The sequence below is a fragment of the Erythrolamprus reginae genome, chromosome 6 (assembly GCF_031021105.1).
Source record: "Erythrolamprus reginae isolate rEryReg1 chromosome 6, rEryReg1.hap1, whole genome shotgun sequence".
Lineage (NCBI taxonomy): Eukaryota > Metazoa > Chordata > Lepidosauria > Squamata > Dipsadidae > Erythrolamprus > Erythrolamprus reginae.
Genome location: NC_091955.1, coordinates 84,983,782 through 84,996,410, shown reverse-complemented (window position 1 = coordinate 84,996,410; position 12,629 = coordinate 84,983,782). Strand labels below are relative to the sequence as shown.

General features: G+C 42.2%; 1 protein-coding gene across 8 annotated transcripts in view; it reads left to right on the top strand.

Moving 5' to 3' along the window:
* Positions 1-12,629, top strand: part of MICAL3 (microtubule associated monooxygenase, calponin and LIM domain containing 3) — a 286,121-nt gene that overhangs the window by 176,194 nt on the left and 97,298 nt on the right. The window contains exons 20-22 of one of the 8 annotated variants that reach the window (XM_070756495.1): positions 1,032-1,145; positions 3,669-3,776; positions 11,739-11,846. The exons of the other annotated variants lie outside the window; for them this stretch is intronic. Of the exons in view, the coding sequence (XP_070612596.1) occupies positions 1,032-1,145; positions 3,669-3,776; positions 11,739-11,846 (330 nt within the window). The remainder of the gene's footprint in view (positions 1-1,031; positions 1,146-3,668; positions 3,777-11,738; positions 11,847-12,629) is intronic. 8 annotated transcript variants of the gene reach the window in all.

The window sequence follows — 12,629 nt, the reverse complement described above, 5'->3', positions numbered from 1 at the left end:
GATAGACACGAAAGCACGTTTTATTTCACGTTGCTGCGAAATGCACAGTTTCAGAACGCAGCCTATACAGTGGTACCTCGTGATACGAACTTTTTGAGATACGAACCCAGGATTTGGAATTTTTTCCCCTCTTCTTACGAACTTTTTTCACCTTACGAACCTGCCGCCGCCGCTGGGGTGCCCCGCTTCCAGACTTTCGTTGCAAGCCAAGCGCCAGTTTTTGCGATCCTGGGATCCCCCGAGGCTCCCCTCCATGGGAAACCCCACCTCCTGACTTCCGCAAAAGCGCGATGCTATAGGGAAATTCCAGGATCGCAAAAACGGGCAGAGTTTGGGGGACAAAAACAGGAAGAAAAGACTCATGGAGCTCAAGAGAGGAAAAAGGTGTGGGGGAGATGACCAGAGTGGGGTGGGAGAAAACGGGAAGAAAAGACTCATGGAACTCAAGAGAGGAGAAAGGTGTGGGGGAGATGAGCAGAGTGGGGGGGGGGGACAAAAACGGGAGGCAAGGACTCATGGAGCTCAAGAGAGGCTCTTTTCATTGGGACTCCCTCCCCCCACTCCGTTCCTCTCAGCTTTGGCCACCGCTTTTTTTTTTTTTAAGCCTTAATATTTTGGATTCTCCTAATGGGCTTGCACGCATTATTGGCTTTTCCACTGATTCCTATGGGAAACATTGTTTCATCTTACGAACTTTTCACCTTACGAACCTTCTCCTGGAACAAATTAAGTTCGTAAGACGAGGTATTACTGTACTTTCAATCCACTGGAAACCAGTAGGTCTTCAACAGCAAAAACAGGATCAGATTGGGCCACTCTAAATGTCTCAGGCCACGTTTTGGGCTCCACCCAAGGAGGGAAATAACTTCTATTCCAGAAGAGTTTTTACGGCTCCCCCAAACACCATCTCGTTGAGCTGTCTGGCACGGGCGCTTGTCAGTTTGGCTTCTGTGCTTCCAGCTCTCCTGTTTTTCCCCCCTGTGCGTATTATTTCCTTCTGGTCAATTTCTCTCTTCGTTGTTGTTCTGCAGAGGGCTCATCATTTCTTTTCAGATGTCCATAGTGCCCCGCATACCCTCACCATTGAAGAGAGGGCAAGCCAGCTGGCTGCTCTTCTGGAGCAGAGGCCAATAGCCAGGCACCAGGTGATGGGCTTCCTGCTTGCCTGGCCTGGTGTGATCGCTTGCCGTTCCACCAAAAGAGAATGCAAAGTTGCTGCAGCTCGTAACGTGGCAGGCACCAGGCGCCACGTATTAATGGCTGATCGCTGTATACTCACATTATAGCAAAATTCATGCTACTGTTCTGAGCTTTCGGGGGGGGGGGCAATTGTGATCCCCCTTTTTTCTAACAAATGTTCCCCCTTGCGGAATCAGTATTTCAATAGATGCTTCTGGCACTAATGAACGGAATGTGGCTTTCGTGGGAAGGAAGTGACTAAATTAAAAAAAGGATTTTTGATCAAAAGCATGTTTTGTACTTCCAAAAGAATTGGGATTGCATTTTTTCAGAGACCGAAACGGATTCCACCACCGTTAATAGAGCATTGCTTGGCCAATCTGGAGCAGAATAATGTCTGCAAGTATTTATTAGATTTGGGCAACCGTGTTTTTTGGTAAACTGACCTCCTTAAGAAGTAGCTAAACCCAAGAAATCATAAAGTAACTTAACCCATCAGGGTTTAAATCCAATTTTTTTTAAAAAAATGGGTCTTAGGGGGGGGAAAAGAACAAACCAAATTCCTGCATTTGCTCTGTTTCATTAATCTGATTCTCAGTGCCAGGAATTCAGTCATATATTATCCCTTGAAAATTAGAATGTATTCTGAAACAATTCTTAACACACCCTCTGAATGTGTTGAGGCTGCAGATCCTAACATTCCAGTGTCTGGGAACTCTTGTATTTGCTGTCTAAACACAATGCAGAGGGTGCCAGATTCAGGAATATACTATAATATACTTTCCAGTCTTGTGTAACCTACTGCAGTGTCAATTTCTGTCCATTCAAGCTATCAGTTTTGGCTTATTGGAGTCAAACGTCACATTTAATCAAACCCCAAATCAAGGTTGACTCAACCTTCCATCCTTCCAAAGTGGGTAAAATGAGGACCCAGATTGTTGGGGGCAATATGTTGATTCTGTAAACGAGTGATTTTCAACCTTTTTTGAGTCGCGGCACATTTTTTACATTTACAAAACCATAGGGCACATTGAGGGGGCGGCTAAAAAAATATTGGACAAAAAAATTCTCTCTCTTCCTCCCTTTTGCTCTATTTCTCTCTCCCTCTTTCTCTCCCTTCCTCTTTTTTTCTCTCTCTCCATCCCTCTTTCTTTCTCTCTTCCTTCTTTCCTCTTTTTTTGCTCTCTTTCTCCCTCCCTACCTCCCTCTCTTTCTCTCTTTCTCTCTTTCTCTCTCTCTCTTGCTTTCTTTCTTTCTCTTGCTCTCTCTCTTGCTTTCTTTCTCTCTTGTTCTCTTTCTCTCTCTCTCTTTCTTTCTTTCTTTCTTTCTTTCTCTCTCTTTCTTTCTTTCCTCTCTTGTTTTCTTTCTCTCTTGCTTGCTTTCTCTTTCTCTCTCTTTCTTTCTCTCTCTCTTGTTTTCTTTCTCTGAGCTTCATGGCACATCTGACCATGTCTCGCGGCACACTAGTGCGCCATGGCACACTGGTTGAAAAACACTGCTGTAAACCATTTAGAGAGGGGCTGTAAAAGCAAGCGGTATATAAATCTAAATGCTATTGCGATTGCTAATCCTGGTGGTCCTTTTTAAAAAATCTTCTCTTTTGACACATTCCAATCAGTAGCTTTGCCATAAAGCTTCTTCAAAACCCCCAATCTTTTTGTTGTGTTTCACATCCACAATATTTCTATTTATTATTACCAGAGGATAATCAACTACATAAACTTTTCAGGGCGATTTCCCCGATTTTCTTTCCCAGAGCAGACGGCTGACTACTGTTCAGTTTAAAAATTCCCAAATCCCCCCAGTCCATCCTCATCAATTTGGATAGATCCTAATTTCCAGAATTTGAACCAAACGTGACAGACAAGCGTCACGGCAACACCAGCACCAGTGTTCCCTCTAATTTTTTGGGAGGGTGGGCGGAAAAGTATAGTGTCTGAGCGGCAGTCCCTTCAAGACTGGGCGGCACAGAAACAATAAATAAATAAACAAACAAACAAATAAACAACCCACCCTGTTTTGCCTCAGAGAATTTCAAAATAAAATACTGTACTGTGTGTCTATAATAGTGAGCTCATAATAGGGCAACTCTATCAATATCAAAACGCCACTTAAATAGTTGAGCTAGTTTCAAACTAGATTTTGATTTTCTTTCTCTCTTCCTTACTCCCATTCTTTTTCTTTCTCTTTTCCTTCCTCTCTTTTTTCTATCTGTTTCTCTCTCTTCCTCTCTTCCTCTCTCTCTCCTTCCCTCTCACTCTTTCCCTCTCGGCTTCTGGGCAGGTTTGGAAAACTCTGAATTGATGATGATTTTTAAGTGAGCGATTGCTCACTGCTCAGCTTAGAGGGAACTATGACCAGCACTTAGGTCCCTGTTGTCTCCCCCCCCCCCGCTGAAAACATCTTGATATATTGAAGCTTGGGTGGATTTCGTTTTCCCGCGGCTTTTAAACATGTCATCGCCTGACTTTGTCGCCTTTATTTTGTAGCCAGAGACTGAGCGAGCTCGTCGATCGGTCGTCGAGCAGTGGGAGCTCTCCCGTAGCCTTCGCTCTTCCAGCCGCCCCGCTTCTCCCTCATCTGATTCCTTCAGACAGGTAGCATGGTGTGGGGCTTCTCGCTACACCTGGCTGCATACACGTCCCTCTCCCGCTGTTGAATAGACCTTCAGGCATCTCCAGGGTCTTTGCTTTGGTGAAGCTGAGCTTAATTCTGTTTGCTTGCGAATGAGAAAGCTTAGCTGCTTTATACCTAGGATATTCCAAGGCTTGTAGAAATTGGTGCCGATGTGCCTGACTTGTCTGTCTTAACATCACTGGCTCTATTTTTGAGTATGCTTCCAAAGTCATTCAGAAAACACAAGGACACACACACACAACGGGGGTCTTCAAGAGCGTCTTCCTTCTAATTCAATTTAATTCAATTTATTAGATTTGTATGCCGCCCCTCTCCGAAGACTCGGGGCGGCTCACAACAGTAATAAAAAACAGTACAGTGATATCTCGTCTTACAAACGCCTCGTCATACAAACTTTTCGAGATACAAACCTGGGGTTTAAGATTTTTTTTGCCTCTTCTTACAAACTATTTTCACCTTACAAACCCACTGCCGCTGTTGGGATGCCCCGCCTCCGGACTTCCAGTGCCAGCGAAGCACCCGTTTTTGCACTGCTGGGATTTCCCTGAGGCTCCCCTCCATGGGAAATACCACCTCCAGACTTCCATGTTTTTGTGATGCTGCAGGGGAATCCCAACAGGGAAATCCCAGCAGTGCAAAAATGGGCGCTTCGCTGGCAACAGAAGTCCGGATGTGGTGCTTCCCAGCAAAGGGAGCCTCAGTGAAATCACAGCATTGCAAAAACACAGAGGTCCGGAGGTGGAGTTTCGAGGACTTTGGTGTTTTTGTGATGCTGCAATTTCACTGATGCTCCCTTCGCTGGGAAACCCCACCTCCGGATTTCCGTTGCCAGCGAAGCACCCGTTTTTGTGATTCTGGGATTCCCCTGCTGGGATTCCCCTGCAGCATCACAAAAACACAGAAGTCCAGAGGTGGGGTTTCCCATGGAGGGGAGCCTCAGGGGAATCCCAGCAGTGCAAAAACAGGCGCTTCGGCTGGCAAAAGGGGTGAGTTTTGGGCTTGCACGCATTAATCGCTTTTCCATTGATTCCTATGGGAAACATTGTTTCGTCTTACAAACTTTTCACCTTAAGAACCTCGTCCCAGAACCAATTAAGTTTGTAAGACAAGGTATCACTGTATAACAATGGAACAAATCTAATAATAACATTATATCAAAACCCCCAACAATTTAAAAACCATACAGCACATACATACCAAACATAAAATATAAGAAAGCCTTGGGTAGATGTCTTAATACTGTCATTTGTAATGTGTCGGATTGTTCGAGGCACCCCCTAAAGCAGGGGTGGGCAATTAATTTTGCCATGGGGGCCGCATGAGAAATTGGGATGGTTTTAGAGGGCCGGACTAATATAATTAACTCAGTTCTACCCAATACTGTATATACGTTAGACCAAAGATAGGCAAAGTTGGGTCTTCTATGACATAGGGACTTCAATTTCCAGAATTCCTGAGCAAGCATGATTGGCTTGGGAATTCTGGGAGTTGAAGTCCACAAGTCACAGAAGAGCCAACTTTGCCTACCCTTGGGTTAGACCACAATTTCTCGTGTGGAGGTGACCTCTTTCGTGTCATTCAAAGACAGGGGAGGTGAAGGTGGGAGGACCTGCTATGGTGGGCCGGTGACAGACAGTAGGCGGGCTGGATGCGGCCCGTGGGCCGCCCCTTGCCCAGGTCTACCCTAGAGCCTAAAGTTACCAAACTATGGTTTGGGCAGCAAGTATATTTCTTTCTAACCTGATTCCACTCTTTAATCCAGGATCCTGTCCTCCTTTTTTCCTCATTTTTGCAATAGTCGTTAATTTTACCCATCCTTCCGAGGTGGGTAAAATGAGGACCCGGATTGTGGGGGCAATATGCTGGATCTGTTAAAAAGTGCTATTGCTAACATGTTGTAAAGCTGCCCTAAGGAGAAAGGCAGCATTAAAAAATAAAATAAAATATAAATAAATAAATAAATAAATTGTGATGGCTGAAGTTGGACGGCAACTTATAACAAAATTTACTGTATTTTGGAAAGCAAAAAAAGAAGAATGGATACCAATTAAGCAAAAAAAAAAAAGGTGATTAAATGAAATGTTTATCGCTCCCCTTGTTGAAACTGAAGCTTGTGAATGTTCCTAAAGTTGGAAACATTTTATTTATTATCATAAAATATTGCCTACTTTTGCAGATAAAGAGGCAATACCGACCCTCAGCCAACCTGTGAGCCGCCCGGAGTCTTCGCAGAAGGGCTGCATACAAATCTAATTAATAATAATAATAATAATAATAATAATAATAATAATAATAACCCAAACAGCCCCCCCCCAGCAGTTCACCTGCCAATGACCTGACTTGATATAACCTACCCTACACAAGACTCATTGATAATGACTTACACCTGGCCTATCACAAAATCCAATCACAGACCCTCATTTAACACACCCACACCTGAAGCCCTTATAAACAGAACACTGACATCCCCTAAACTCTGTTACCTAGCCTGGTAACAAAATGTTCAGAAACCAACCCATAAGCTCAGAGAATGAATCTTCACCCTCATCTTTCACCCAGGCTACATATATTTGCCACTATTGCAAACATACATTTATTATTGAAACTATAAAATCTACTTCTATTCTTGTTTTCTTGTGTATTGTTTCACTTTTATTTGGGTAGCAGTAGGAGAGATAGTTTTCAGTGGGTATCAACTGAAATGATGGCTAAATTTACAGATACCACATTTCCCTAAAAATAAGACCAGGTCTTATATTAATTTTTGCTCCAAAAGATGCATTAGGGCAGTGGTTCTCAACATTTCTAATGCCGCGACCCTTTAATATTCTTTCCCATGTTGTGGTGACCCCCAACCATAAGTCTAGCGCCAATTCTCCCAACAGAGTTTTAAGCTGATTGGCAAGAAGGTCAGAGGGACACCTCCACTGTAAACGTCTGATTGGTTAAATTGTAAAAATATATTCCAAGGCGCCAGAATAGACACTTTAGTTCCTAACACCATGAGAAATTTGTCTTTTCCCATGGTCTTAGGCAACCCCTGTGAAACAGTTGTTCAACCCCCAAAGGGGTCCCAATCCCCAGGTTGAGAACCACTGCATTAGGGCTTATTTTCTGGTGATGTCTTATTTTGGGGGAAATATGGTGCTAAATGCACTTACCTGGCTAACAATCTTAACTGGGGCTTATTTTGGGTGTAGAATGTATATTACGAGCATCCTGAAAAATTATACTGGGGCTTATTTTCCCGTTGGCTCTTATTTTCGGGGAATATAAATCTCTCATTCCAAGCCAAAAAAAGAGAGGAAATTCTTACAACCAGATTTGGGGTAGGAAATCAAGACTAAGAGGGTCTCTGTATTCATTTCCTCTGATTGAGGCAGAACCCAATTAAACCAATTAGTGAAAAGGGTTTGGTGACCTATAGGTCACACACTTCTCCAGCCCTTCCAAATGAAAAGGAAGAAGCATTTACAGGTCACAATCTGGTCTCTCTGAGTTAAGATTTGCTGACAAGCAAACTGATTTCTGGCAGTTATCCAACATAATTGGCCAATTATACTGTCAGTACATGAATAAGGCAGAAGGTCATAATGTATGGAAATAAGCAGGGCTTTCAAAGGACCTTAATTTGCCAGACTTCCAAGATAACAACCAATTTTAGAAGACTTGCTTGTTTCATTCATCCAGAAACAGGAAGTAGCAACATTATCTTCCAAACAATTATGATGGCATTTGTGTTGATTGCAAGATGAGATGCTAATCGGTGGATTAGCCAGGCCTGAAATATGGACCATGGTGAAAAGCAAAGCAAATTGTGAAGAATTTCAAATTAGATGAACAGGCAATAACATTCATCTAAATAAACTCCTAAAGTTGCAGGAGATTTATGATAAAGAAGACAAGAATCCCAGCTTTATGTACAGCATACATTGATGAAGTCCAAACTCTCTCTGATTTCTCCAGCAAAAAAAGCAGGGATGGGGTATTGTGTTCTTATATAAAACTTTACAGCAGGGGTTCCCAAACTTGAAAACCTGAAGACTTGTGGACTTTAACTCCCAGAAATCTCCAGCATAGCAATTCTGGGAGTTGAAGTCCATAGGTCTTGAAGTTGCCAAGACCTCTGCTTTTACAGCCACAATCAAAGACAATTTAAGAATTACATATTATTAGGTAATGAGCAGGTTGCAATAATTTCATTTAAATCTGTGGAGTCCCCTTCTCTGAATAACGTGTGCAATTTTGATATCCCAACTCAAAGTGTACATTGAAAAACTTTCCATACAAAGTTGAGACTAACTTGTGGGTTTTAAGTTAAAGACACATGCTGTAAGATATTTTCTGGGAACCTAAAATAGGCTTACATCATTTTGCACATTTATGGGGATTTTCCTTTGACATAATGCTAGAATTGTGTCACAGGTGATTGACAGTAGAATTGGCAGTAGATCCTTAAACAATTTCTTCACACTGATTGTTGCCAACATTGAATATTGTGAGCTTTAGTGGTTCTTTAAAAAGAGACAAAATAAATCCAAAGAAACTGAGAAATGTTTGTAGAAACCTCATTCCGCCTAGTTTAATTAATTGTGGTCAGATAGGCAGCAAACAAAGTTAATAAATAAAATAAATAAATAAAATTATTATTAGATGTATCTCCCTTCTTTGTTTGTACAACTCTAAGCAGTGTACCTAATGTTTCTGTCTCCTATTTCCCCAACAATAATCATGTTTGAGAGAGGGACCGTCCCAAAGTTGCCTTTCTAGAATTTACGGTCTAGAATTTACGGTCCCTCAATTTCTATTCCAGCATCTTAACCATTGCAACAGACTAACTCTTACTGATTAATGGGGGGGTCAGGAGTTGAGAAACAGCAAATCAGATGGCAGGCCTTTTAATCTTTCTTGCTACATGTGTCTAGGTTGACCTTATAGTTACAGCAGCTTTTATGTTTGTTTATTTATTTACTTTATTAATTGGATTTGTATGCCACCCCTCTCTGAGGACTCGGGGTGGCTCACAACATAGCAAACAATATGCAATGTACAAATCTAAAAATCCAATTAATTTTACTAAAAAAAAAAACTTTAAAACTCTACTAACATTTAAAATCATTCATGCCCATTCATATTGCAAAATATACTACATTTGTCGGCCAGGGGGCAAAGGTCTAATGGCCCCAAGCCTGGCGGCACAGATAAGTCATAATAATAATAATAATAATAATAATAATAATAATAATAATAATAATAATAATTTATTGGATTTGTATGCTGCCCCTCTCCGCAGACTCGGGGCGGCTAACAACAATAATAAACACAACATGTACAATCCAATTAATAAAACAACTAAAAACCCTTATTATAAAACCAAACATACACACAAACATACCATGCATAACTTGTAATGGCCTAGGGGGAAGGAATATCTCAACTCCCCCATGCCTGGTGGTATAAATGAGTCTTGAGTAGTTTACGAAAGACAGGGAGGGTGGGGGCAGTTCTAATCTCCGGGGGGAGTTGGTTCCAGAGGGCCAGGGCCGCCACAGAGAAGGCTCTTTCCCTGGGGCCCACCAAACGACATTGTTTTTATGGAAGGCGAGGAGGTTGGTGGCAGTACGAATTTCTGGGGAGAGCTGGTTCCAGAGGGCCGGGGCCCCCACAGAGAAGGCTCTTCCTCTAGGTCCCGTCAAGCGACATTACCTAATTGATGGGACCTGGAGAAGGTCGACTCTGTGGGACCTAACCGGTCACTGGGATTCATGCGACAGAAGGCGGTCCCGCAGGTATTCTGGCCCGATGCCATTTTACAATCGTGGTAGTTGGGCAATATGGAAATGTACTTCTGCATTTCTGCACCCAATATCAGGTTGGAGAAGGACAAACCTATCACACTTTTTCTGCTACCTTGAGCCACTCAAGAAGGCAAAAGGGAACCCATGAAGGTCTTAGCCTGCATTCATCTGTGCAAAGAAAATTAATGTATTAATAGTTGGAACATCCTTTGTTTTTGAAACGACTAAACTGCTGGATGGTTCTGCTTTGTTTTTGAATCTCTTTTCAAACTTGTTTTTCTTGAAGAGGTGCCATCCAACATCAATCTGTTTTTCGTTTCCCATGGAGCTGTTGGCAGAATGCATTTTGTGCGACTTGTCAAACAAAAGCTTTTTCTCTTCCAATATAGTTCTCGCATGATCATCCTGTCTGTTTTTTTGGTAGTGCAGTTTGATGTATAGCTTGCTTTCAGAGCTCTGTAGAAACACTCTTCTTCTTGGGCTACAAGCTAATATCAGCAATTTTCACATTAAGTGTCTATTTCCTGCCTTTCCCATCTTTTTTCCCCCTTCCAAAATATCCTTTATTCAGAACATACAATTCCCAAGCGTATGTTTTTGGATATCATAATTGCTCATATCCAAATAGAAGAATGTGAAAAACATTCTCCTGCGTACTGTATATGTCTGAAATAGCAACACAACTGTTTTCTAACACATGTATCTTTGAGACACGGATGTCAGGGTTCCAAGTAACCCCCCCCCACCCACCCACCCCAAGATTACTTTAGATTTAGCAAAGCCGTGGTAATGGAAGCAAGTTTTTAACTGTCCAATATTCCATGTGTGGGTTTCCTTAATTTTTCTTACATTTGAATTTTAGCAAATACAGCGCTCTCTTATTATTGAATCGGGAGTTCATTCCTATTCACCGTGTGTGCTTGGCTGCATAGCTAGAGGTATAACAAGCAGGAAGAGGGAGATTGTGATCCCGCTATATAGAGTGCTGGTGAGACCACATTTGGAATACTGTGTTCAGTTCTGGAGACCTCACCTACAAAAAGATATTGACAAAATTGAATGGGTCCAAAGACGGACTACAAGAATAGTGGAAGGTCTTAAGCATAAAACGTATCAGGAAAGACTTCATGAACTCAATCTGTATAGTCTGGAGGACAGAAGGAAAAGGGGGGACATGATCGAAACATTTAAATATGTTAAAGGGTTAAATAAGGTCCAGGAGGGAAGTGTTTTTAATAGGAAAGTGAGCACAAGAACAAGGGGACACAATCTGAAGTTAGTTGGGGGAAAGATCAAAAGCAACATGAGAAAATATTATTTTACTGAAAGAGTAGTAGATCCTTGGAACAAACTTCCAGCAGACGTGGTTGATAAATCCACCGTAACTGAATTTTAACATGCCTGGGATAAACATATATCCATCCTAAGATAAAATACAGAAAATAGTATAAGGGCAGACTAGATGGATCATGAGGTCTTTTTCTGCCGTCAGTCTTCTTTGTTTCTATGTTTCTATGCACCATCAAGACCAAGCTACAATCTAATACATGTCTGGGGGCTATGCCTGGTTTTCAACATAGAGATAAACACAGCACATTAGAGAAATAGGGTGGATGGAGAAATGTTGGTCTTTGTTCAGTAAAACATAAATTTAGCACACACAAAAAATAGTTTGTTGCGAAAGTGATTGCTTGCAAAGGCTCCTGGATTGAGGCTGAAAGGCAAAAAAAGGAAGCAGTATGCTCCATCCCATTATTGTGTAGACTAGGTCATCCTGAGAGACCAGTCCCACCGGAGAAAAAACACATTGGCTTTGAACTTCTTCTTATTTGTTGAAGCGTTTTCTGACAAACGAGTTAAGTCTCTTCTGAGAATCACATGGAATTGGTTATGGACTGTGAGTGGTTACATCTTGTGTTGCTTACACCACTGGTTGCTGCTGTCACCTGTTTTGCTGGTATCACACCCACTTGCGTAGTCCACTGCCCTGGCATGGTTTGATCTGTTTTTGCACCCTTTTTTAAAAATACTTTCCCCCCCCCCTTTCCTTGGTTTCAACGCAATTTATATTGTTTCTCTTTCCATCCGTTACCTTCTCTCTCGCTGATGATTTTCGCCTGGTAGAAGTATATAAAGATGTATACAGGAGGCGTGAGCTCATTGGCTGAGCAGATAGCCAATCAGCTTCAAAGGAAAGACCAGCCTAAAACCCTACTAGACAAAAAGGAACTGGTAAGAGAACGACCTGCAGAAAACAACAGTGTGCTTATGGAGTGTGAGATTTGAAATTAGGTTCTATTGCTTCATCTCATAGCAAATCATTTTTTTCAACTTGGTGCTTTATCTAGGTAGTCGGACATCTATGGAGATTCTCAATCATCCAGGTCATGGTTGACACAAAAGGCAACTGGACTTCCTTGGTTTTTCCCCCCCCCTGCTCTTTTGAAGACAGCAAAATCCACATTTTGAACAGAGAGGACCATTGGTTTGAAAGAAAGAGCAAAGAGGCCATCTTGTGTTAAAATTGAATAGCTCTCTCTCAACAAAGCGGGGGGCCTAAGACATCACCAGTCATGCATGGGATAGAAAAGGTGGATAGAGAAAATAATCTTTTCTCTCTCACACAATACTAGGACGAGGGGGCATTCCCTAAAGCTCAGAAGTAAGAGAGTGAGGACAAATTAAGGGAAATATTTCTTCACCCAGAGGGTCATTGGTTTATGGAATTCACGTCCAGAAGAGATCATGACAGCTGTCAGCCTGGATAGCTTCAAGGCAGGATTAGACTCATGGATGCCAAGTGTATCAGTGGTTATTGAAACGGATGTCCAAGCCTCTATGTTGGTTGAGGCAGGGAGGATTCCCTTGGGTACCATATGTTGGGGGTCAAGGGAAAGGGAGGGTCTTGCCTTCTCTTTCTGCTCAAGATACCCATGGACAATTGGTGGGCCACTGTGTGACACAGAATGCTGGACTCGATGGGCTTTGGCCCCATTCAGCATGGCTCTTCTTATG